Source organism: Mobula birostris, chromosome 4 (genome assembly GCF_030028105.1).
Source record: "Mobula birostris isolate sMobBir1 chromosome 4, sMobBir1.hap1, whole genome shotgun sequence".
NCBI lineage: Eukaryota > Metazoa > Chordata > Chondrichthyes > Myliobatiformes > Myliobatidae > Mobula > Mobula birostris.
In genome coordinates this window covers 160,406,658-160,433,784 of record NC_092373.1, presented here as the reverse complement: position 1 = coordinate 160,433,784, position 27,127 = coordinate 160,406,658, and the positions used below count along the sequence as shown (strand labels likewise).

Below are 27,127 nucleotides of genomic sequence, written 5' to 3'. Positions count from 1 at the left end.
TTAGTTTATAACCATTAAAATTTACTGTTATATTCTGACCATCTTTAAAAGCGTGGGATGACTCAAAAGTTTTATGATGTTGTAAATCGTTTTAGCTCCTCAGGCAGACATCCCTTAAATCTGTCTTATTATGTCAATATCTTCAGCCTTCAATGAGATTGGCTTCTTTATATTTCAGACAGTAGCTATCATATGAAAGTCATTGGGAGAATTTGTCAGTGTATAGAAACAAGCGTCCTAGTGTGAGGGACAGAGGATCTCAGAAGCGGAGCACAGAAGTCCTACTGTTCTTAAGGCACAAATACATTCCAGCAGTGGTTCAGTCACAAGGCAGTTCTAATGTAGTCATGGGGTTCAGAAGCCAGCTGGAAATTAACATAAGATCACAGTAAAGCACATTCAACAGATGATGGATTGTACATTTGGAATGCACTCTGGGTGGGTCACACTGAGTTAACTTAAAGTTTATGCTGTGGCCACAGACCAGTGGTTTCCAACCTGAGATGCACAACCCCATTGCTGACTGGGAGTTGGGAAATAGGTGCCAAAGGTTACAGGGAGTCCTAGAGGTTTTAATAAGCAAAATAATCTACATAGAAAGTTAATGAAAATGAATATTCCCAGGCTCTTGGTTACACCAGCTTTTGGGCTGTTAGCATTCTGTAGGAAGACTTTGAATAGGATGGACAGTGATGGAAATAAGTTTCCAAGGGGGTTAGGGCATTGGTAGTTAACTAAGTGCGAACACGTACATATGAAAAAGTTTGCTGTGGAGCTAAGTGCAATGACGAGGACAAATGCTCACTGAGAGTGAGTCTTAAAAGCAATTACTGTAAACTGAAACCATGCAGCTTTATGACTGAACTTTGTGGATTGTGAAATCTTTTGACTAATATGATGGGGAGAAAAATATTCTATTTATGGGAACCATTGAACAAAAAAAAAGCAGATTTAAGGTCATGGTAAAAAGACTAGAGAAGAGATTTGGTTTTGTGTTAATGTCATGAGCACGAAAATAAATGCACCACCCTAGTGAAAGCAGCTTCATTAAGTATATATCAAATTCTCTTGCTTGTTATTAAGGACTAATTTTAATGAAGGCAGAAGAAGTAGAATGAATTAAATAGATCTTACACTGTTAATAGGCTGAAAGGTGTTCTTTCTACATGTCCATGGTTCAAATAAATCTCTAAATGCAAGCGTGTAATACAACAGGAATGTAGGATCCAGATATTTGAGAAGACATGGGACCAGAAATGAGTGTGGTGGCTAGTTTGATCAGCACTGTGTAATCTGGTACATCTTTAACTAAATTAAATTAAGAATGTCCAGCCTTAATGTTCAAACATTTTTAAAATGTAGCTCACTTAAACATGACACTTCTTAGCATTGAAGTACTAAACAGTTTCAAAAATATGAACAGCAATCCACAGACCTGATAAATCAACAGATTACATTACTGTACAATATTGCATAGATTTTAATTATTAACATGTTTGGCCCAAGGAAATTTACAAAACTTATTTAACATGTTTTTAAAAATACTCTAGGGCAATCAATTTATTCTGAGTCCAATCTTACCAAAGAGAGGAAGATATCTCTGTTTTTAGCTTTCGTTCCTTCTCTTCCCCTCTCCTCCTCACCAGTAACACAGAGCTGTTGACTTTGAAGGAAAAGGTTATGAGCCTGCTCAGCTCCTCACGATTGAGATAAATGGGAACCAGTACATGGGCAGTGCTGACAATGCATCAGAAACAGTATAGTCAATGCTTGAATCTGCTCACCTATCAAGGAGGCAAGGTAGAGATGAGAGACTAAAAGGTCAAATGGAAATCTTATACTGTACACCTGTAGGGGTTTTCTCAGAAATCACCACTGATGACTATCGTACCTTACAAAATCTCCAACTTTGATAATCATCTGGAAGAATAAATCCTCTGTATTTTTTTCATAAACATTGAAAGTACAATTGTAAAGTGCAAATGAGATTTAATAAGAGCAGGATTAAATCACAAGCCTTTGGTAACAATTTATGCTTTCCCCTTTCCAACCCTGTTCTCCTGAGAATCAGTACAAAATCAGTTATTATGGTCCCAATAAATATTTGCTCCAAGAGAAATAAAATCCATAAGGCTTTGTCCTTCTTGAAAATCTCAAACCTGAAGGCCTAGATTTAGCCAACAACAATACCTGTCATCATCCTTCAAGAAACCTACCCACAGTTCTCCAGTGGTCTAGCATGTGGATTACCCCTTTCCCAAAGTTAGCTGATGCCAGGTATCACCACAGTAGATCACCTGCATCCAGTAGCACTGATCTTACCAAGCAATCCAAATAGCTAATCACACTGAAGAATTCTTAAACAGCAAGCCAAGTAGCAAAATATTCTTAATTTTTAACTATTGAGAGTGAAAAATTTAACAATTAAATATTGTAAACAATTTTCAAAACATAAAAGTAACTTAAATCATTTTATGAGTTGGAAATAAAGGTGATTCCTGCATTACAGCCATTTGGGTAAATGGAAATTTGCCCTTACAAAATTCACAACTACCCAAAAATCTGCATTGTGGAATAAAACTCGTTTTCAGAGAATTTGTCAGAAAAATGTAAATAAATAAAACAAAATTTATTTTTCTTCCAACTTAACATTTGTTAACATGTGCACAGATGACACTGCCTTGCATTATGGAGAATTGCAATTTGGACGTTTCCTAGGTACACAATTCCCACCTGTTCCCCAAACACACACACACACAAACACGCACTCCATAATGTAGGGTCGCCTGTACTTTATTTGATTAAATAAAACTGCACATACAACATTAGAGTTTCAGGGCCCAAGAGGTGTTTAGATGTCGTTATGGCTTAAATTCATTATTAGGGACCCAGTTGCATCTCATTCATCAAGACATAACATTTTCAGGGATTTTACAGTGAAAGCTGTTTGCAAAAATATTGAAGTTCTTGTCAATCCAGTAATTGGGCATGCACCTGCAGTGAATTTAACAGTGCATTATGGAGGAGTGGAGGACCATGGATTGCATCCATAAATGTGGAATTCCATAAATTACTGATACCTGAGGTTGCTGTCAGTCTCACAGTGTAATGCCAGAAAATTCCAACTGCTGTAGTAATCCATGCCTATTTTTCTTCCGTAGTTGTGAATGAGTTTTGATTGATTGACAGGTGACAATCTGAAATCTGTGCATCTCCTAGTCATTGGTCTTTCCATAGCATCAGTGATAAAATACTGTACATCTGCAAGATATTTGTTAGCCAAATGCTAACAGCCATAGCTACAAACACATAAAGAAAAGGAAAGAGCTAGAAAACCAAAAAAAAAGTTTAAAGGCTGACCCACCATCTTGGAAGGCAAGTTAAGGACAAGGTAACTCCACTACCTCCAAATGGGAAAAAATCCTGATTTGGACACATTCTACCATCTATGAATTATCACTTTGTTAAAATCATGGAAATCCTCACTGCTTTGGCTGAATGGATTGTACTGGTTTACAAGTCAGCTACACACCATCGCTAGCTCAAAGGTACCTACAGATGGATAGTCAGTACCCATGCTCCAAGAATTAATTGTAAAAATATTCTGGATACCCTTCACTGTCCTGGTCAGTCTTAGAACAGCTATGCTTTGGGACAGTCTGTTACGATCCTCTTGTGCATATTATGAACAGGAAATAGCTCAAAACATCCAAACTAAATTCACCACCAGAATTATTTGCGTGGATCCAGTAATAAAACTTGAATCTCAGGTTTTGTTACCATGGCCAAGGTATAACAATCAAAGGTTTTTATGAAAGTGTGGATCATGATTCCAAATATGGTAAAGATACAAACTGGAAGTAACACTGTCTTCACTGAGATGCCTGGAAAAATGTACTCCATTAATCACCAAGTTATTCTTGGTTTCTTTGCTCTGTAGTTTTGTTAACAAGGTTTTAAACACACAGACACAAACACACACACACACAATCTAGAAGTCATAAAGCAAACAAGAAACAGTGCAATAAAATGTTGAGAGAAAGGTTGCAGAATCATTAATTCCACTCGTTAATTTGAAATGAAAATTGTTCCAATATGTCGGTTCCAAGGAGAATCGACTCACTGTGTGGATTTTTTCAGCCAGATCCTTGGAGTATGGACCTCACTTCTGATGGTTTCAAAACAAAACACTCTGTACTTTAGTTTTCTACTTTACACTTGGTATATTGTGGCAGCTATTGATAAGGAGCCAATCATAACAATCTTTCCTATTATCCAAGGAAACAACCAAAACCTACATGATAAATGGCAATAGATGATACAGTACAGAATATTGCACCTATGAAGAATTTTTAAAAAAGCAGTAGAAGTATGTCTCAAGCACTCTACCGTCAATATCACCCACAGCCATTCTGATAATTTCAGGGTTTCAGTAGCCTGGCTCCAGCCACCATACAGCAGCAGACAATAACGCCAAACTGGGCAGTCGAACAAGTTGGAGGAAGTTGTATAAATTCTCAAGGGAAAGCCAAGAAATATCCCCTGTGCCAAGCCAGCATCCCTCACTCAGCCATTACTTCTCAAGAGAGATTTGCTGTTTGTTCCTGGTAGCTTAGCGAGTAACACAACACCAGCTGGGATCAGGGTTGAATTCCTGCCACTGTCTGTAAGGAGTTTGTATGGTCTTCCCTCCCACGTTCCAAAGATGTACAGTTAGGGTTACCATGGCAACACTTGCAGGCTGCCCAGCAAAATCCTTGAAGATTTGATGTAACACAAAACAACGTGTTTCACCGTATGTTTCAATGTACATGTTACAAATAAAGCTAATTTTATCTTCAAAAATTGTGATGATTTCTAACAAATATAAAATAAATACTTGGACATAGATCATAGCCCAGGAAGCAATTTAGAACTTTGAGGGAGATTGTAAGGTGCTTTATGAATGCACACTTTTCTTTTAAGAGTGTGCTAGTCAGTCTCCACCTTGATCAACATGTTCAGTTCTGGCCCTGTGACACAGGGAGGCAGTGAATGACTGAAGGCAATGCAGGGAAACAAACCAAGAATCCCATTGTCAAACACCTAGACAAAAGTTTTCAAGAAACCAGCAATCTATAGCCTGAAAAAGTCATGAAACAGTGACCTTAAGGACATGTTTTAGGGCAAGTAAAACAGATAGTGAATTGAACTCAGGGACATGTGGGTAGTACATTAAAACTAGTAAAAGTCTATTTGAATGGACTCAAGTAGATTCATTAAGTTACATCATGTTAAGCTAGTCTGGACCAGATTAGCTTCCTCCTTCATGTGATTCATGATTGTCTTAAGTGACTATATTAGCCCTCAAAATACTGTATCACTCTTCACAGTAAATCGTTAAAAAAGAGGACTTCAGCTCTGTATAGAATACAGTCCACCAACCCTTCCCCTTCATCCACACCCCCCAAACACTGTTGTGTTGTCATGGTCAATAATCATAAATACCATCATCCTGTTCATTGTCTCATACTTCGCATTAATTTTGAAGGACTAGATATTTGGATCTGCAAATGCCATCCGAATAGTTTTGACCAACACTGCAGCAAAGCATTTATTGCAATTTCACAGGGGAGTCCAGAAGCACCCTCTGTCTGAATTGCACGACATGGTGTGAACTTTCCTTCCATTCTACATCATCACCAGCGTCGGGTGCTTTGATGCTATACGTGATGCAGCACAGGTTTCCCTTATGTTTTTTTCATGTTGACCTTGTGTCGCTCTTTGCGCAGATGTGCTTCGATCTCATGACGGAAGACCAGCATTCCCAGTTGTCCATGCGAGGCCTCGTTCATGGCTTTCGACTGCATGCACATGCGATACTGCTCAGGGGTCAGCTCATCCACGCACTGTTTCTCGTGCCAGAGGTGGAAGAGTCCACGGACTGGCGTTCGAACCACTATCAGGTCACTGTGGAGGTACTTGCGGTAGAGGTGAACATCCTCACCTCCCCATCCTTTTATGTCCAAGTCAAAGCCACCTAGAGGAACAGATAATTCAGATGTTCAACCATTTCATGATCAAGTTAAAGCAAGAAAGCTTCACATGGTTAACAAGAATCCCAATTCAGACAATACAGCCAAGTATTGGGTTAGAGCAGGGAATCATTAAAGTGCAATGGGAATGCATGCATAAAAATGAATTGCATTTATTGTCAGGGAATCTTTACTTTGCAGTCTTTTTAACTGCTTGAATCCATTCAATCATGCAGTTATTCAATCCATACTCCTCGACCCCTTACCTAATGAAATCTAACTTTAAAATTTGAAACAATTAATCATTCCTGGAACGAGTAGGTGAAAGATCCAGATTACTCTCAGCCAACATCTTTCGAAATATTTCCAGACTTTGGTCCAATTGGCTTGTTTGCAGATTATTTTTCTATGCCCCCTTATTCTGAATTCCTACAGCAGAATAAATAATTTCTCAGCAACTACCCCAATGAATCTTCATTTTAAGATTCACAATTGGACATCAAAGGAAAACAAGGATAGTTTACACGAATAGTTTTCATAATTAGATTATGAGGACACTCAGTCCTCTTTTATTATCATTTAGAAATGCATACATGCATTAAGAAATGATACAATGTTTCTCTGGAGTGATATCACAGAAAACAGGACAAACCAAAGACTAACACTGACAGAACCACATAATTATAACATATAGTTACAGCAGTGCAAAGCAATACCATAATTTGACGAAGAACAAACCATGGGCACGGTAAATAAAGTCTCAAAAGTCCCCAAGTCGATCGACTCCCTAGTCCCCAATAGCAGGCGGCAGAAGGGAGAAACTCCCTGCCATAAACCTCCAGGCACCGTCAACTTGCCGATGCCTTGGAAGCAGCCGACCACAGCCGACACTGAGTCCATCCGTCCGAAAACTTCGATCCTCCGACCAGCCCCTCCGATACAGCCTCCTGAGCGCCATCCTCTGCCAAGCGCCTTTGACCCTGCCCCAGCCACTGAAACACACAAAGCCGAGGATTTTGGGGCCTTCTGCTCCGGAGATTCCGGTTACCACACAGTAGTAGCGGCAGCGAAGCGGGCATTTCAGAAGTTTCTCCAGACGTTCCTCCGTACTCTCACGTCCGTCTCCATCAAATCAGAATTGTGCATGGTCCCCTACTTGACAGATAACAGACATCAGCACCGAAGTTGCTGCGTGCGCTGCCATCGCGCCGCCATCTTCTCCTTTAAGCCACTGACATCCTTCTGGTGAATCTGCAATCTCTCATATTTATCGGTGCAGAAAATAGCATGGCAAGTCACTGTCAAGGGTAGTGGGTTCAATTAATCATGCAAAATTGTCTGGAATCTATGTGAGCTTTTATTATTTACTCAAGACTTGGAGCATATTCTTAGTATGCAACTATAAGGACAACACCATTTCCTCTCGTAAAATGTAATATTTGTAATGCTTCCTTCCTCGCTAACACTATGCAAGAATTAGCTAAGAAATGAAGTTCTTAAATGAACATTAACAGGGAGGAACTTCAAAGTGCACATTGAGCATGTACCCGAAAAAAGCTCACTCTTCAGTGTTAGCATGTTCCACTCTCTAGGCAGGGAGCGATATTTATTTCATGGCATTAGAAAGTCAGCTCACTCTTAATTTCCATGCACCAGCATGTGGTTGATAGTGCAGTACTGGGGGAAGTGAAGTACTTTAGAAATTCTTTTGGATATTTTCTCTCCCTGATGTATTTAACACTCAGCATGAGTTAAAGAGATGATCATGTAATTACTGCTTTGTCATTAAAGAGACTGTCATTGTCAAATGGACTCCTGTGTTTCCCTGCATTAAAATATCTGTGACATTAGCTGCATGCATCTAGATCTCCTACAGGTGAAAAAGCACAACATAAATGCAAATGTCTTCATTTTAATTGAGCAGTAAGAACTAATTTGAACCTGCAGAGTTGATAATGGAAAATAAAAAAAAGTACTGAAGAGACTCCCAATATTTTACCTTCCTGTTGATTCCGAATACACATGGACTAAATGGGGTGTAGGCATTAGGGTTTGAAAGAGTGTCTTTTTCTAGCACTAAACTGAATTCTCAGAAACCAAACCCCTCCATGCATTGATCTGCTGACAGTATAGACCAGTACAACTTCTGGAAATTTGTTTGCGGCACCAGCAATTCCAGGCCATATCCTTCAATGCAACAACAATGCAGCAGGTGGCAGTCGTGATATTAGTGAAGAACAGATTTCCTGTTCAGAGTCTTTCCTGAAAGAAAATTGTTCACCTACCTATATTGATGAAGTCTGATCTATATTGGCAAGTCATTCCAAAGCCAAAATCCCTCCAGAAGCCGGAATCCTTTTTAATCACCTTTAACAGAATGAAGAGTTCCAAATAATTTATTATTTCATTTCTTTAGTAGATTTATATTCTTCATCTTGTCCCCATCCCATAAAGGTAACTTGTGCCCTTCCACTGGTAAAGCAATTCCAAGATTCAGAATCGGGTTTTTAATCACTGACATACATTGTAAAGCATGCCATTTTGCGGAAGCATAAAAAAATCAATTATATAGAGTACAGTGCAAATGTCTCAGGTACATATTCAGTACTGTATATAGCTAGGGTGCTCAAGACATTTACACAGTATTGTAATTTTATGCATTGCATTGTACTACTGTCGCACAAAAACAAAACAAATGTTATGACATACGTGGGTGATGATAAACCTGATTCTGATATGGGTCTCTATTGTGGACTGAGAGGGGAAGGGAATCATGATTGGCAAAAGAGGAAGGAGAGAGGAAAGAGAGGGAAGCACCAGAGAGACATTATGTAATGATCAATAAACCGATTGTTTGGAATCAAATGACCTTGCCTTGAGTCTCAGGGCTGGGTGTGTCTGTACCTGCGCTGCAATCCACCCCCCTCCTGGCAGTCCTTCTCTGCCACTTGTTCCGCACTCCCCCCGTGGTGCTCCAGCCTCACCATCCTCAACATCCTTTGCTTCTGCTAGATTTATAAACTCACTCTCCACTCCACGTTGACAATTACAGTACTACACAAAAGCCTTAGGCTCTGTACGAGAAGGGACAGAGCCGACTGTACTTCCTGAGTAGGCTCCGGTCATTCAACATCTGCAGTACTGTGCTGCAGATGCTCTACGACTCGGTAGAGGCCAGCTTTCTATTCTGCGCTGTAGGTCTGCTGGGGCAGCAGGGTGAGAGCAGCTGACGCCAAGAAGATTGATAAGCTCACCAGGAAGGCTGGTTCTGTTCTGGGGGTGGAACTGGATTCCCTGAGGTTGTGCCTGAGAGGAGGATGCTGCAGAAACTACAGAGCATTATGGACAATCCCTCTCACCCCCTTCATGACTTACTGGGCAAACAGAGGAGCACCTTTAGTAACAGACTGATTCCACCAAGTTGCACCACTGAATGCCACCAGGGGATCCTTTCTCCCAGTGGCTATTAAGACTCCTCCTCCTTAAGTATATAAGTATATGGTTTCAGTGTATCTGCATTTTGCACTATTACCTTTTAATGCACATTTTGGGTTTTTTTCAATACTTCAATGTTTACATTTTGTATTTTAAAGTATATATTTCTGACTGAACAATAATTTCCTTCCACTGGTAAACAGTTTTATCTTGTATATTTGCCTAAGACTTTCGCACAGTACTGTATAGGAACAAAGGTCATTTGTCCCACCATATCTCCAAGAATGTGCCCATTTGAGATGGAGGTGAGAAGAACTTTCTTCCCTTAGAAGGTTGGGAATCTTAGAATTCTCTGCACAAGGGAGCTGTGGTTTCTGAGTAGTTCCACTGGGGAACCAGCGTACTGAAGCTAAGCGGCAGAAGACCAGATTTAGCAGTACCATACACTTCTATGGAGAAGAATGCTTCTAAAGAGAGGGAGGGAATCCAAGGATGTGGGTGTGGGGGGAGCAACTTTTAAGTAATTGGTATTACTGCAGCAAAAGTGCTGGATAAACTAAAGGGCCAAAAGCCAGAAAGGTTCTCCGAACTTGGTAATCAGCATCCCGCAGTTCTAACCCTCCGAGGTGGCAGATCTTCTAAAATGAATTGCGTTAATATAACTAACTGTACCTTAAAGACCAATTCCTGTTCCCACCTCTCTTATTCCTGCAAATCGGGTCCACTGGAATACATACAATGATGCAAGAGTTAGAGCACTGAGCTCCTTGACCCTGCTGTGTGTATGTAACAGCTTTAGCTGATCCTCTCCTCTGTCTGTTCTGTCAATCAGTCTCACCTCCCCATGATACTCAAACCCTATTGACCGTAATCAATGAACAAATGTCCACAGTCACAACACTGAGATCTGAGAAAACTTACAAGCCCTTATGTAAATAAATTTCTTCTCTTATGAGTGCTATGTTGTGACCCATTTTTCCATTTAAAACATCGTTCTCTAGTTCTAGACACACTGGCAGGACCATAAGACTATAAGACCCAGGACAGAATTAGGCCATTTGGCCCATTGAGTCTGCTCCACCATTCCATCATGGCTGATTTATTATCCTTCTCGATCCATTCTCCTGTTTTCCCCCCGTAGCCTTTGATGCCCTGATTAATCAAGGAGGAGGAAACAATATTCTGAAATATGAAAACAACAGGAATTCTGCAGATGCTGGAAATTCAAGCAACACACATCAAAGTTGCTGGTGAACGCAGTAGGTCAGGCAGCATGTCTAGGAAGAGGTACAGTAAACGTTTCAGGCTGAGACCCTTCGGCCTGAAACGTCGACTGTACCTCTTCCTAGAGATGCTGCCTGGCCTGCTGCGTTCACCAGCAACTTTGATCTGAAATATGAAACATGTTTCTGTTGAAAAATAAACATACTGACATTATCAATCCATGTTATGACTTTCTGTTACCATGTTCTTAATGATGGATTCCAACACTGCTAACCAGACTAACCAGTCTATATTTCTCTGTGCTCTTTTTCCTCTCAATATCTTTTTATGAATTGTTGTGTCACACTTGATGCATTCCACCTGCTGGCATTTTTCCAGAATCCTGTGAACTTTGGAACACCATCTCCAATGCATCTGCCCCATCACAGGCAATGTCCTTTAGAACCTAGTGATGCAGGTTATCAAGTTCAGAGGAATTTTTTATTTTGTTTTAGTTCCCTTACTTTCCCCAGTACATTTGCTGCAATAATATTAATTGCATAAGGTTGCCCAACTACCATCCTTGATTTCTCTCCATTTCTGTTGCATTTAACTCTACTCCAGTGAAGATAGATGCATGATACAATGCCTTGTACATTTTGTTATGTCCTATAATAACATCTCAGGCTATAAATAGGTTCTGTTTTTACAGACATCCGCAAGCCAAAAAAAAACACAAAAATAGTTCAATGTGTTAAACACAACACAATATTATAACAAATGGATTCAAAACCACATAATATTGATAAGAAAGAACAATTACTAAAGGTGGAAAGAGAGTGTTCATTGATGTGTACAGTTTCCCTGACATAAAGACAGCCTGTGTTTGTTTTTCTCTTCCTTCTTAACTAAAACTTCTTACAAAGGTTGTTTACATGTTTTGCTAATTTTTCTTATATTTTGTTCTCTCCTTCTAGCAATCATTTACTTTTTGCTGTTGGTTCATAAAACCTCATCCTCAGTGTTTCCACGTTTCTTGGCGACTTGATAAGCTCCTTCCTTTAACATACTGTCCTCGATCTCTTTGGCTTGCTGAAAATAGTTCCCTGTGAAATGTAGTTGGTTTAAAGTTTTGAAATACTGGCATCATTTATTTGCTGAGAAACTTTTAAACTCAATTTTCAAAACTACCTTTGTAAAGTCTTCAGAATACACAGAGAGAGCAAACAAAAAAACCCTGTTAAACAAACAGTTTCAGTTTGATGCCAGCACAGTATTCATATGTTGATCTATAGACTCCTGGCACACGCAGATGACTGTGAAACTGCTGTATTACTTCCCAAGCATGTACAGCACACTGTCCAATAACATCACTGTATTAACACAAATACAGATGTTACCATGGTCCACATTTAAACATCACTAGCCGATCTTTCAGACATTAAACTTCATGTATGAGGCCTTAAGACTCCAGGTTCAAACATTTTATCCAAAAGCTGGAATCTCCTACCCAAAAGCAGGGTAGAACTTCCTCAGTACCAAATGGAGCCTCACATACATATTAGTGCTGCTCAGGTCACTGGAAAGGAACGTGAACTCAGGATCACCTGAGTTAGAGGCAAGACTACCAGCAACAGGAACACTGCTTAACAATGGGAACAATTTGGTTCTAACCCGAAGTAGCCAGCTTTCTGTAACAAGCAGCACTGGGTTTTGCATGGGGAAATGAATGTGTGGTCATCTGTGTCAACAAGTCTTCCAAAAGATCCCCTCCCTGTCAAGTTCTGATTGCTGTAACTGCACACTTACCAGCTGCTGCAAGATGGGTGGAACAGCATCATGATGTCCATAAATAATTGCAGGGTTGTACTGACTGAAGAGGACAGGGTAGAAAACCTTTTTTCCTATAAAACAGAATGAAAATGTTGGAACTAATGAAAGGTCTCAGCCTGAAACGTCATCTCATTATTCCTTTCCATAGATGCATACTGTCCTACTGAGTTCATCCAACACATCGTGTGTGTTACTCTGGGTTTCCAGCATCTGCCAGCCTGTACTCCTTTCCCTCACTCGCCTTTTTATTTTGGTATCTGCCCCCTTCCTTTCCGGTCCTGATGAAGGGTTTCAGCCCAAAACCTCAACTGATTATTCCCCTCCATACATGCTGCCTGACTTACTGAGTTTTTATATGTGAGGTTCAGATAGCTGGAGGTATTGAAAGGATGCTGGAAAGAGAGTGACCTAGCCATAGTCATACTTTATTGATCCCGAGGGAAATTGGTCTTTGTTACAGTTGCACCATAAATAATTAAATAGTAATAAAACCATAAATAATTAAATAGTAATATGTAAATTACGCCAGGAAATAAGTCCAGGACCAGCCTATTGGCTCAGGGCGCCTGACCCTCCAAGGGAGTAGTTGTAAAGTTTGATAGCCACAGGCAGGAATGACTTCCTATGACGCTCTGTGTTGCATCTCGGTGGAATGAGTCTCTGGCTGAATGTACTCCTGTGCCCAACCAGTACATTATGTAGTGGAAGGGAGACATTGTCCAAGATGGCATGCAACTTGGACAGCATCTTCTTTTCAGACACCACTGTCAGAGAGTCCAGTTCCATCCCCACAACATCAATGGCCTTACGAATGAGTTTGTTGATTCTGTTGGTGTCTGCTACCCTCAGCCTGCTGCCTCAGTACACAACAGCAAACATGATAGCACTGAACACCACAGACTCGTAGAACATCCTCAGCATCGTCCGGCAGATGTTAAAGGACCTTAGTCTCCTCAGGAAATTCTCTGACCCTTCTTGTAGACAGCCTCAGTGTTCTTTGACCAGTGAAGTTTACTGTCAATTCGTATCCCCAGGTATTTGTAATCCTCCATCATGTACTGATAACAGATATCACAATAAGGATGTGGCAAGGTCCTCAATGTAGTTCACAGAGTTGAAACTAAGATGCCAAGGGAAGGTCTGAATGAAAAGGATAAGATGAGCAAAATGAGGGGCAAGGGAGAAAATTGCAAAAAGGAAATGAAGGTCTCAGGAATCTTGGACTTGCTCCAGGCTTCTCAATAAGGTGGTCTCTCAGTTACAAATAGATACTGTACTGTTGTACCCTTTTTAAAAAATATTCTCCAATCAATTGGTAAGGCAAATTGGTGTGAGTAACTGGTGTGAGGTGGGTGGGGGCAGTAACTGTGTTAATGCAGTGACAATACGTTGCTTAATGTTCACCCAACTGACACTGTCCAGCTATGTGTTCTTCACAGATGTAAGGAAGTCGCATGAATAATTAATTCTCTTTTCTCCGGTCCTGATAAAGGGTACGGCCCGAAACGTTGACTGTTTACTCTTTTCCCGGCCTGCTGAGTTCCTCCAGAATTTTGTGTGTGTTGCTTGGATTTCCTGCATCTGCAGATTTCCTCTTGTCTATGAGGTTATATTACAGTAAATGCTTATCATCAATCAATTGGCAGTGCCCCAGAAATCTAATCAATTTTCTTCCATTAACCATTTATTGCTCATCACTAACAAGGAAGCCAGCAGTAAACTGCTTTCCTTAATTGACAGAGCTTAGCTCATGTGTTGCAGATACTCCCACACAGTAGTGTTAGGTGGGGGATTCTAGGGTTTTAACCAAGTGATGATGAAGGGATGGGACATATTGCCAAGTATGGATAAAATGAGACTTGGAGGAGAAATGGTAGAGTGGCATTCCTAGACATCTCCTGACTTTACTGTTTTCAAAGTGGAAGAGAATTCTTTATAGGTCTTTATTTTGAAGAAGCCATCATGTACTGTGGTCAAGGGAGTGAACATTTAAGGTATCATGCTGCTTGTCATAATAATATCATGTTTATTGGATGTCTGTCATTAGTTCTCATTTATAACAAACCTTATTGATTTTGCTGGATTTTAATAGTTTGCTTAATTATTTTGTATTGAGTCAAAAGGAGAAATGAAACAAGATTTTTAAAATCAGAAAGGGGATAAGGAATCATATCACAGTCCAATGAAATCAAAAGCAGGAGTGTAAAAAAGAGAAGACATAGAAATGTAGAAAACCTACAGCACAATACAGGCTCTTCGGCCCACAATGCCATGCCAAACATGTCCTTATTTTAGAAATTATCTAGGGTTACCCATAGCCCTCTATTTTTCTAAGCTCCATGTACCTATCCTAGGAGTCTCCTAAAACACACTATCGTGTCCACCTCCACCACCGTCGCCGGCAGCCCATTCCACGCACTCACCACTCTCTGCATAAAAAACTTGCCCCTGAAATCTCCTCTGTACCTACTTCCAGGCACATTAAAATTGTGCCCTCTCGTGCTAGCCATTTCAGCCCTGGAAAAAGCGTCTGACTATCTACACGATCAATGCCTCTCATCATTTTTGCACCTCTTTCGAGTCACCTCTCATCCTCTGGCGCTCCAAGGAGAAATGGCCAAATTCACTCATGCTATTCTCATAGGGCATGCTCCCCAATCCAGGCAACATCCTTGTAAATCTCCTCCACACCCTTTCTATAGTTTCCACATCCTTCCTGTAGTGAAGTGACCAGAACTGAGCAGAGTATTCCAGGTGGGGTCTGACCAGGGTCCTATAAACCTGTACCTCTTGGCTCTTAAACTCAATCCCATGGTTGGTGAAGGCCAATGCACCATATGTCTTTTTAACCACACAGTCAACCTGCACAGCAGCTTTGAGTGTCCTATGGACTTGGACCCCAAGATCCCTCTGATCCTCCACACTGCCAAGAGTCTTACCATTAATACTACATTCTGCTATGATATTTGACCTACCAAAATGAACCACCTCACATTTATCTGGGTTGAACTCCATCTGCCACTTCTCAGCCCAGTTTTGCATCCTATTGATGTCCCGCTGTAACCTCTGACAGCCCTCCACACTATCCACAACACTCCCAACCTTTGTGTCATAACTCTTTGAGTCTTCATGTCAAGACTCTAAGATTCACAAAATGTTGGCCAGTTCAGTCTGTTCAAGATGCTTTCATCAAAAGAATGAAGACTAGTCAAAGCAGGTAACCTTATTTCTTTGGAATTTCCTGACATCTGGGAGCATTGAGGATGCCAAGAAATGACTAACATAAGCTCAGACCAGATCTATCAATAAGCTTGGTGCCCGAGTTCCAGGAGTTAAATAGAATAATGAATAAAAGCAGTCTTTTGCTTCTTTTTGACAATGCTCAGTGATCTGCAAATTGTTGTAATTTCATTTAAATCCATTACAAATGTTTGTATTGCCATTCCTTCAGATATTCAGTGCCAAGGTACTGTACTGTTGCAGGAAAATCAGTGTTGGTTTAAATTCTCACTGCTGCCCATTCTTCAGACGAGTGGAGAACCTGAATACTGCAAATTCTGGCACAGGATCCAAGTTCAGTGAAACATCCAAAGGTACTACGTGGCATCAAAACTGAAGGACGTAGAATTAACCATCAAAATCAAGGCATAATTTCAAATTAAATTCTGTACATAGAGAGACCCTCTTGCCAAGTTAGTCCCAGTGGTACCATTCACAGCAGTGATGGGATCATCTCTATGCTATGGGAATTGGATGAAGCAATGGTTCAAATTTTCCAAAATAAAACTGGGGAAGGAAAAAAAGAGGGAAAGGGATAAAAGGGAAATACCGAAAACTTGGAATGAGGTTTTGGAATGGGAGGAAACTTTAGTGAAGTGTCAATAGCAGCACACTTAAGTTGACTAAAAGTTTAAAATTTTTAAAAAATTTATATACTTGAATGGTAGCATTTGGATGATCCATTTTGTCATTCTGGCTGTCTTTCAGATGTGTGGATAAACTGAGTAGAAGCAGTAAAATGACCTTGCAATTATCCTTTAAATCTGCCTGTGATGCCACGATGGATAAACAAACTTACTAACACATCCCACGTTCCTGCAATGTGATTGCCAGCTGTTCAAGGTGGCGAATTACAGGAAGGTGAGAAACTTTAGCGTCAGAATTTTTGTTCATTGTTTTTCCTGTCAAGAGATTTATAGATAGAAATTAAAGTAGCTGTGCAGATGCTTCCTCTGTTTTGGAGGAATGTCCAGTTGCTGAGTTTGAGTTTATAATTTGAAATTCAACACATGTAGAAGGAAACTATAAATGTCAATATAGTTACTAGAACAGCAGGGCAAAGTAGGTGTATTACAACCAGGTATCCCTACTACCCACCTACCGCCAAATACAATAGAGCATCACTCCTCTCCTTCCTTTGCTTACATACACCAGAACAACTCAAAAGTATGTAGCAACAATTTTTACAGAGCTTTGTTGATTGATAGCCAACATTGAACTCAGTATCTATTGACCCCTTGCCAATACTTCTAGGATGCAAGACAGCAGTCTACCAAGTTTATGGGATCGGCATGACTGTAACTTCCAGCAAGGGCAAAAGTATCAATGTCATGTGGATACCTGCTCTAACTAGGATATGCAGTGCCATTCCGTTGTCATCGTTGGTCAAAAGCCCCAAACTCAGTGGGAGCAGCTTCATCAAGCAGACTGGGTTAGCTTGGAGAGAAGGCCCCAGCATCACCTCATTAACTAAAATATTATATATATATAAACCTGTACCTTAGAACAACTACTCCAAGATATTTTGCAGGAGCAAAAGCCAGAAAAGTTCAACACAAAATCCACAAAGTAATGTGTTGCTGGTAAAAGTCTTGGCTCAGTTGTGGTCCTGTCACCTTTCAATGCAGGTTCTAGTCCCTCTGCTGTGCAGAACGGAGGGAATGCTACATTATTGTAGGGGTGTCACTTCAGCTAAGAGAACAAACTGAACGTCCCATACACAAATTGAGGTTGACCATGTAAATTGTATTAGTTGATGTTTATCTATCAATATACAGTGCCTATAAAAAGTATTCACCTATTCACCCCCCCCCCCAGAAGTTTTCATGTTTTATTGTTTCACAACATTGAAACACAGTGGATTTAATTTGGCGTTCTTGACACTGATCAACAAAAAAAAGACATAGAAACCATAGAAAAACTACAGCACAGAAACAGGCCTCTTGGCCCTTCTTGGCTGTGCCGAACCATTTTCTGCCTAGTCCCACTGACCTGCACACGGACCATATCCCTCCATACACCTCCCATCCATGTATCTGTCCAATTTATTCTTAAATGTTAAAAAAGAACCGGCATTTACCACCTCGTCTGGCAGCTCATTCCATACTCCCACCACTCTCTGTGTGAAGAAGCCCCCCCTAATGTTCCCTTTAAACTTTTCCTCCCTCACCCTTAACCCATGTCCTCTGGTTTTTTTCTCCCCTTGCCTCAGTGGAAAAACCCTGCTTGTATTCATTCTATCTATATCCATCATAATTTTATATACCTCTATCAAATCTCCCCTCATTCATCTACGCTCCAGGGAATAAAGTCCCAACCTATTCAACCCTTCTCTGTAACTGAGTTTCTCAAGTCCCGGCAACATCCTTGTAAACCTTCTCTGCACTCTTTCAACCTTATTTATATCCTTCCTGTAATTTGGTGACCAAAACTGAACACAATACTCCAGATTCGGCCTCACCTATGCCTTATACAACCTCATCATAACATTCCAGCCTTATACTCAACACTTTGATTAATAAAGGCCTATGTACCAAAAGCTCTCTTTACGACCCTTTCTACCTGTAACGCCACTTTTAGGGAATTTTGTATCTGTATTCCCAGATCCCTCTGTTCTACTGCACTCCTCAGTGCCTTACCATTAACCCTGTACGTTCTACCTTGGTTTGTCCTTCCAACGTGCAATACCTCACACTTGTCTGTATTAAACTCCATCTGCCATTTTTCAGCCCATTTTTCCAGCTGGTCCAAGTCCCTCTGCAGGCTCTGAGAACCTTCCTCACTGTCTACTACACCTCTACACCTCCACTTTTATGTCAAAGTGAAAACACATCTCTACAACGCAAACTAAATTAATTACAAAAAATAAAACACAAAATAATTGTGTCACACCCCACTATCAGGTGTGGGTAAGCGTGCTGGACAAGGGTCACCAGTTGGAAAAAAATAGATGGTAAACTGCAACAGCATGTTAGTGCAAGGGGTTTTATGTCGTGCCAGGTGAAACAAAAAGAGCAAAAACTGCCCAAAAGTTGTGAAGAATAAAAGAAATATTTACAAATAGACAGATTAAAACAAATACGTCAAACATTTACAAATATACAGAGGCTTTCTCCACAACTCACTTTGTTGATAACTTTCCAATATAACTATTCATCGTCAAATCCAGCTTCCACACCTGTCAGCAAAGCCAAACTGAGGATTTAAATCCGCTTGCTTAGGGTGTAGTGCGACTGCTCCCACTAATCCAGGCATTGTTTTAGGACACCCCAAACTGTCTCTGGGGTCTTTTTGGACTGTTCTGCTGTCTACAAACTGAAGCAATAGTGTCCATGAAAATAAGTGAAATTGTTTGGAATGCCTGTGTCCAGAATCCTTATTTTTATGAGTTATAAACCAGTATTAACCGAAGGGATGAAATCTATGGAATTGAGGGAATCAAGTAGTGAGACCATGGAAACTGTACAGATTGAAAAGGAGGAGGTGCTTGCTGTCTCGAGGAAAATAAAAGTGGATAAATCCCCGGGACCTGACAGAGTGTTCCCTCGGACCTTGAAGGAGACTAGTGTTGAAATTGTGGGGGCCCAGGCAGAAATATTTAAAATGTCACTGTCTACGGGTGAAGTGCCGGAGGATTGGAGAGTGGCTCATGTTGTTCCGTTGTTTAAAAAAGGATCGAAAAGTAATCCGGGAAATTATAGGCCGGTGAGTTTAACGTCAGTAGTAGGTAAGTTATTGGAGGGAGTACTAAGAGACAGAATCTACAAGCATTTGGATAGACAGGGGCTTATTAGGGAGAGTCAACATGGCTTTGTGCGTGGTAGGTCATGTTTGACCTATCTGTTGGAGTTTTTCGAGGAGGTTACCAGGAAAGTGGATGAAGGGAAGGCAGTGGATATTGTCTACATGGACTTCAGTAAGGCCTTTGACAAGGTCCCGCATGGGAGGTTAGTTAGGAAAATTCAGTCGCTAGGTATACATGGAGAGGTGGTAAATTGGATTAGACATTGGCTCGAAGGAAGAAGCCAGAGAGTGATGGTAGAGAATTGCTTCTCTGAGTGGAGGCCTGTGACTAGTGGTGTGCCACAGGGATCAGTGCTGGGTCCATTGTTATTTGTCATCTATATCAATGATCTGGATGATAATGTGGTAAATTGGATCAGCAAGTTTGCTGATGATACAAAGATTAGAGGTGTAGTAGACAGTGAGGAAGGTTTTCAGAGCCTGCAGAGAGACTTGGACCAGCTGGAAAAATGGGCTGAAAAATGGCAGATGGAGTTTAATACTGACAAGTGTGAGGTATTGCACGTTGGAAGGACAAACCAATGTAGAATGTACAGGGTTAATGAGCAGGCACTGAGGAGTGCAGTGGAACAGAGGGATCTGGGAATACAGATACAAAATTCCCTAAAAGTGTCATCACAGGTAGATAGGGTCGTAAAGAGAGCTTTTGGTACATTGGCCTTTATTAATCGAAGTATTGAGTATAAGAGCTGGAATGTTATGATGAGGTTGTATAAGGCATTGGTGAGGCCGAATCTGGAGTATTGTGTTCAGTTTTGGTCACCAAATTACAGGAAGGATATAAATAAGGTTGAAAGAGTGCAGAGAAGGTTTACAAAGATGTTGCCGGGACTTGAGAAACTCAGTTACAGAGAAGGGTTGAATAGGTTAGGACTTTATTCCCTGGAGCGTAGAAGAATGAGGAGAGATTTGATAGAGGTATATAAAATTATGATGGGTATAGATAGAGTGAATGCAAGCAGGCTTTTTCCACTGAGGCAAGGGGAGAAAAAAACCAGAGGACATGGGTTAAGGGTGAGGGGGGAAAAGTTTAAAGGGAACATTAGGGGGGGCTTCTTCACACAGAGAGTGGTGGGAGTATGGAATGAGCTGCCAGACGAGGTGGTAAATGCCGGTTCTTTTTTAACATTTAAGAATAAATTGGACAGATACATGGATGGGAGGTGTATGGAGGGATATGGTCCGTGTGCAGGTCAGTGGGACTAGGCAGAAAATGGTTCGGCACAGCCAAGAAGGGCCAAAGGGCCTGTTTCTGTGCTGTAGTTTCTATGGTTCTATGGATTGTTTTGATTACCCAAGCTAGCAATTGTTTTACTGTTGGGGTCCGGTTGGCGAACTCCCAAGAACTACGGAACAGGCGGGCAAAGTGCATGAACTACTGGGGAAACTAGATCAGGGTCAGACGAGGAAGAGTGAATAACCGGGCAAAGGGGGCAAGGTTAGTAGGACAAATAGCATTTTCAACCTGTTCCATCACAAATTGATTGCATTAGTATTCACTGCCTTCAAGTCAGTATATAGTAGATGCACCTTTGGCAGTAATTACAGCCTTGAGTCTGTATCAGCTTTGCACATCTGAACTCTGCAATTTTTCCCCATTCTTCTTTACAAAACTTTTCAAGTTCTGTCGGAATGCATGGGGATCATGAGTGAATAGCCCTTTGCAAGTCCAGCCACAAATTCTCTATTGGATTGAGGTCTGGACTCTGACTTAGCCATTCCAGGACATTAACTTTGTTGCTTTTAAGCCATTCCTGTATAGCTTTGTTTTTATGCTTGGGGTCATTGTCTTGCTGGAAAACAAATCTTCTCCTAAGTCACAGTTCTCTTGCAGACTGCATCAGGATTTCCCTGTATTTTGCTCCATTTTACCCTCTACCTCGACAAGCCTTCCAGGGCTGGATGCAGTGAAGCATCCCCACAGCATGATGCCACCACCACCATGTTTCACAGTAGGGATGGTGTGTTTTTGATGATGTGTGGTGTTGGCTTTCACAAAATATAACATTTAGCCTGGTGGCCAAAAAGCTCAATTTTGGTTTCATCAGACCATAGAACATTCTTCCAGCTGACTTCAGAGTTTCCCGCATGCCATCTGGCAAACTCTAGCTGAGATTTTATGTGAGATTTTTTTCAGCAGTGGCTTTCTCTTTGCCACTCTCCCATAAAGCTGTGACTAGTGAAGCACCCGGGCGACGGTTGCTGTATGCACAATCTCTCCCATCTCAGCCACTCCAGGGTTATCATACATCTCTTGGTGGCCTCTCTCACTAGTCCATTGCTTGCACAGTCACTCAGTTTTTGAGGACAGCCTGCTCTAGGCAGATTTACAGCTGTGCTACTGTATATCCTTTCCATTTCTTGATGGTTGACTTAACTGTACTCAAAGGAATATTCAGTGACTTGGACATTTTCTTGTATCCATCCCCTGACTTGTGCTTTTCAATAACCTTTTTTGCAGAGTTGCTTGGAATGTTCTTTTGTCTACATGGTGTAGTTTTTGCCAGAATACCGACTTACCAGCAGTTGGATCTTCCAGTACAGGTGTATACGATCAATTGAAACACCTTGACTGTACACAGTTCTCCAAAAACAGATCTCCATTTAACTAATTACGTGACTTCTAAAACCAATTGGCTGCAGCAGTGAGGACCTGGTATGTCATATTAAAGGGGGTGAATACTTAAGCGATCAATTAGTTTGTGTTTTATATTTGTAATTAATTTAGTTCATTTTGTAGAGATTTGTTTTCACTTTGACATGACAGAGTCTTTTCTGTTGATCAGCATCAAAAAGGCCAAATTAAATCCACTGTTACTCAGTGTTGTAAAACAATAAAAACATAAGAACTTCCGGGGAGGGGTGGGGGGTGGAGTTCGCTTGTAATAGGCACTATAACTGAAACATGTCATCACTACCTCATTGCCAACTGCTACATTTAGGCCAGTGGTTCCCAAAATAGGGTCCATAGACCCCTTGATTAATGGTAGGGGTCCATGACATAAAAAAGGTTGGGAACCCCTGATTTAGAACATAACACTGTTAAACGTAGGAGCAGATTAAAAGCCATTCGGCCTACTGATTCTTCTCTATCATTCCATCATGGCTAATTTCTATTCAATTTCAACACCATTCTCCTCCCTTCTTCCCATAACTATTGACATACTTACTAATGAAGAACCCACCAAACTTCACTTTAAGTACACCCAACGATTTGGCCTCCACAGCCGTCTCTGACAATGAATTCCACAGATTCGCTACCTGCTGAATCCTCTTTATCTCTGTTCGAAAGGAACACCCTTTTATTCTGAAGCTGCACCCTCTTAGATAAAGTGCCTGTAAAAAGCATGCAGACCCCTTGGAAGTTTTCATTTTTTTGTTTTACATTGAATCACAGTGGATTTAATTTGGATCTCTACAAAGTGATCTGAATTAATTAAAAATATAAAACCCAAAATAATTGATTGCATAATTATTCACCCACCTTTAATATGACACATCAAATCATCACTGCTGTAGCCAATCAGTTGTGGAAGTCACATAATCAGTTAAATGGGAGTTTTGTTTTTGGAGACCTGTGTACAGTCAAGGTGTTTCAATTGATTGTAGTAAAAATACACCTGTATCTGGAAGGTCTAACTGCTAGTGAGTCAGTATCCTGGCAAAAACTACACCAAGACGACAAAAGAACACTCCCCAAGCAACTCTGCGAATAAGTTATTGGAAAAGCACAAGTCAGGAGATGGACACAAGAGAATTTCCAAGTCACTGAATATCCCTTGGAGTACAATCAAGACCAACATCGAGTGATGGAGAGAACATGGCACAGCTGTAATTCTGTCTAGAGCAGGCCGTCCTCAAAACCTGAAAGACCCTGCAAGAAGGGGAACAGTCAGCAAGGCCACCAAGAGACCTATGACAACTGGAGGAGTTACAAGCTTCAGTGGCTGAGATGGGAGAAACTGCCCATACAACTTTGCCTGTGTGCTTCACTAGTCACAGCTTTATGGGAGAGTGGCACTGTTGAAAACAACTCACATGAAATTTCGGCTTGAGTTCACCGGAAGGCAATGTGGGAAATTCTAAAGTCAGCAGGAAGAGGGTTCTGTGGTTTGATGAAACCAAAATTACTCTTTTTGGCCATCAGACTAAACGCTATGTTTGGCATAAGCCCAACACCGCACATAATCAAAAACACAGCATCTCTAACGCGAAGCATGGACTGCGTCATGCTGTGGGGATGCTTCACTGCAGTACGCCCTGGAAGGCTTGTGAAGGTAGGGGGTAAAATGAATGCAGTAAAATACATGGAAATCCTGGAGGAAAACCTGATGCAGTCTACAAGACAACTGTGACTTTGGAGAAGATCTGTTTTCCAGCAAGACAGTGACCCCAAGCATAAAGCCAAGGTTACACAGGAATGGCTTTAAAACAAAGTTAATGACCTGGAGTGGCCAAGTCAGAGTTCTGAACTCAATCCAATTAAGAATTTGTGGCTGGATTTGAAAAGGGCTGTTCATTTACAATCCCCATGCAATCTGACAGAGCTTGAGCAGTTTTATAAAGAAGAATGGGTGAAAATTGCAGTGTCCATACCTGCAAAGCTGATAGAGACCTAACCACACAGCCTCAAGACTATAATTACTGTCAAAGGTGCATGTACTAAATACTGACTTGAAGGGGGTGAATACTTATGCAATCAATTATTTTGTGTTCTATACTTGTAATTAATTTAGATCATTTTGTAGAGATCTGTTTTCACTTTGACACCAAAGAGTCTTTTTCTGTTGATAGGTGTCAAAAAGCTAAATTAAATCCACTGTGATTCATTGTTGTAAAACACTAAAATATGAAAACTTCCAAAGGGGTGAATACTTTTTATAGTCACTATATTTCCTACATATAACAGCAGCTACAATTCAAAGGGTACTCTTATTGCTGAAAAGCACTTCTTAATATCCAGCGATCATCAAAAGCCCCACATAAATGCAAGGTATAGAATCCTACAGTGCAAAAAGAGCCCACTTAGCTCATCATGTTTGTGCCAGACTTTTGAAGGGGATCAAGTTGTTTCTTGGTGTGTTATCAGTAAGGTACCTGGCTGGGCGTTCAATCTGCAGGTGTTCAGAAACTCTGCTGTGAAGTATATATCCACGTCACAGAAAAACAACAGGACATTGTTTCCCTTCCAAGCACGAGCACCAACATCCAGGCCCTTCCCACGGGAGAAATCTTCCTCCAGGGGAATGAAGGTGTAGTTCTTGTAGTTTGCCTCTCTAGAACAAGGCAGATGAAAATTTTACTTCATTGTTAGTACTTTTTTTTCTGTTCCAACAGTTGGCAGACACTGTTCCTAATTAAATAAGTAGGTGTCTTCATTATACAGGAATCGCATTTTAGATCAAGAGTAACAAATTAAATAGCAGCAGTTTTGGTTTAGACTATTTAAGGAGAAGAACATCAAAAGTTCTATCATTGTGTCCATTACAATTCAGGGAAGACAAGTGGTTCTGCAAGCACACAGCAACCTGACATGCCTATAATGAGGTGTTTCTTTATCCACACTGGACCATTGTGAGAGCTGCAGGGTGAGAGGTAACAATAGTACATGCAGCTCTTGGTAGTAATGCCAGCATTATATTATCAACCACATATTAAAATGATACACACCTCACTTAGAATGAACTGATACTTCATAAATTCCCTTTATCCACTTTTCTTTCCCACTTCAGCTAAATATCTGGGACTACCTTTTGCAAATCCAGATCACAGTGGAAGATTTGCTCTGGAGATCTTGGAAGTTACCACTATCACCATGTGGAATTCAACTTTCTTTTTGTAAAAGAAAGTTTGGTATTGAATAAGATTAAAGTGAAAGGATTAAGACAAGATGGTTGCTGTCACTCCAGTGAGTGAGCAGGTGAGCTAGAGGTTATGGTGGAGCAGTATGGTAGGCATAGAAGACACGACTGAGAATTTCAACATCAGGTGGGCTGACAGAGGGATGGAGTTGGAGGTCTTTGTAATATGGAAAATATAGGATCAGAAACCTGCGCAGAATTTCCACTGATTCATCAGGATTTTCTAGGAAATCTGTGTAAATCTGTTATAGACTCTTAGAGACAGAGACAACACAGAAACAGGCTCTCTGACCCAACAAGTCAACGCCAATTATCAACCACCCACTTTTGCACTAATCCTAATCTAGCCAATATTATGCTCCCCATATTCCCATTAACTACCCTTGCCCTCGACCCCAGATTCTGCCACTCACCTACACACTAGGAGCAATATACGATGACCAATTTAACCTATAAGAACCTGAAGGAAACGTGTCATCACAGGCAGAAAGTGAAGACTCCACACAGACAACACCAGAGGTCAGGATCAAACCTGCTGTGAAGCAACAGCTCGGTTAACTGCACCACCGTGCTTCCCTGAAGGTGGATGATGCTTTGACCAAGTCCAATCCAAGACAGGAACGATCTATCTGACATAGTTGGAGATTGGTGGAGCACATACAACTGCCTAATATATTAAATTACATGACTGGAAACAACAACAAAAATCACACCTTGAAAAATTAAAGGAAAATCAAACAGGAAATTCCTGCTACTGTATCCTGACTTCCATTTGCCAATCACTTCCCAAGCCAATAAAAAATTCTTTCAGGTTAGCTCTAAACCAGAATTAAAATTACTCAAACACAGTAATTTTATAGGCCCCCGAAGGACCACAGTATTTAAACAGCACCTTTCCAAAGGGAGAGGATGAGCAGCAAAATGAAAGATTTAATTTAATGAACTGGCCACTTCAAACAGATCATTCTGGCGAGGGCTACATTGGTGTTACACTGGCTGCAGCAAATTGAAATTCCTCAGATAGGAAGGAGGTTGCCCTGGAATGTGGGTTGCCCGACTTTCTTCCCAAGTGGACATAAGTAACTGTGTCCATTTACAAGATCCAAAAAGACATCTGCAGGAATAATGAAGTGTTACCTCCACGTAACGAGTATTATCCCAGCTACTGCACAGCTTCTCAGGGAGTAATGTTTCATTGATTCAAGGATCCAGATTGGAAATGGACTGTGAAGGTTATAGGGAGGAATCAGGAAAGATGATAGGGTAGTTGATTAGAGAAAGGATGTAAAAATTAGCTAGATTATTGGCCACAATGTCTGGGCAGATAATGGAGGGTCAGAAATCTGCTGGCCCTTGGCTGAGTGAGATCTTGGGTCTTTGGCTCAGGGATAAGGGTAGGTTAGAGCGGGGTAAAGGTGGAGACTAGTACATAGAAGTTGTTTCAGTTTGAGCATAGTGTACTTACAATAAGCAATGGTCATGAGGGGACAAGAAAGAAGCAACTAGTTTCATTACATATTCAAACAAAAAAGGCTACTTGACATCAGATGGTCTCATTAGGAAAGTCCTCTGAGTTGCTTCTGCCCACCACCCTCTCAGGGAGTTTACTACCATGGAGATAGAGAAAATTTCCAACATGGTTTTCATTGTTTTTTTTTCATTGCTACCTCTGGCTAGAGCTGACACCCAGGCAAATGA

The 27,127-nt window shown here is 40.8% G+C and overlaps 1 protein-coding gene across 8 annotated transcripts in view; it reads right to left on the bottom strand.

Moving 5' to 3' along the window:
• Nucleotides 1–27,127, bottom strand: part of LOC140196701 (chondroitin sulfate N-acetylgalactosaminyltransferase 1-like) — a 197,328-nt gene that overhangs the window by 438 nt on the left and 169,763 nt on the right. For 7 of the 8 annotated variants that reach the window (XM_072256344.1, XM_072256341.1, XM_072256340.1 and 4 more), the window contains 4 exons: nt 24,666–24,844; nt 12,462–12,556; nt 8,300–8,381; nt 12–6,019 (listed from right to left, as the gene is read on the bottom strand). In XM_072256344.1, the coding sequence (XP_072112445.1) occupies nt 5,730–6,019; nt 8,300–8,381; nt 12,462–12,556; nt 24,666–24,844 (646 nt within the window). In that variant the 3' untranslated portion in view covers nt 12–5,729. Of the gene's footprint in view, nt 1–11; nt 6,020–8,299; nt 8,382–12,461; nt 12,557–24,665; nt 24,845–27,127 lie in introns of those variants that run through there. The other variant, XR_011885779.1, reaches the window with a different exon arrangement.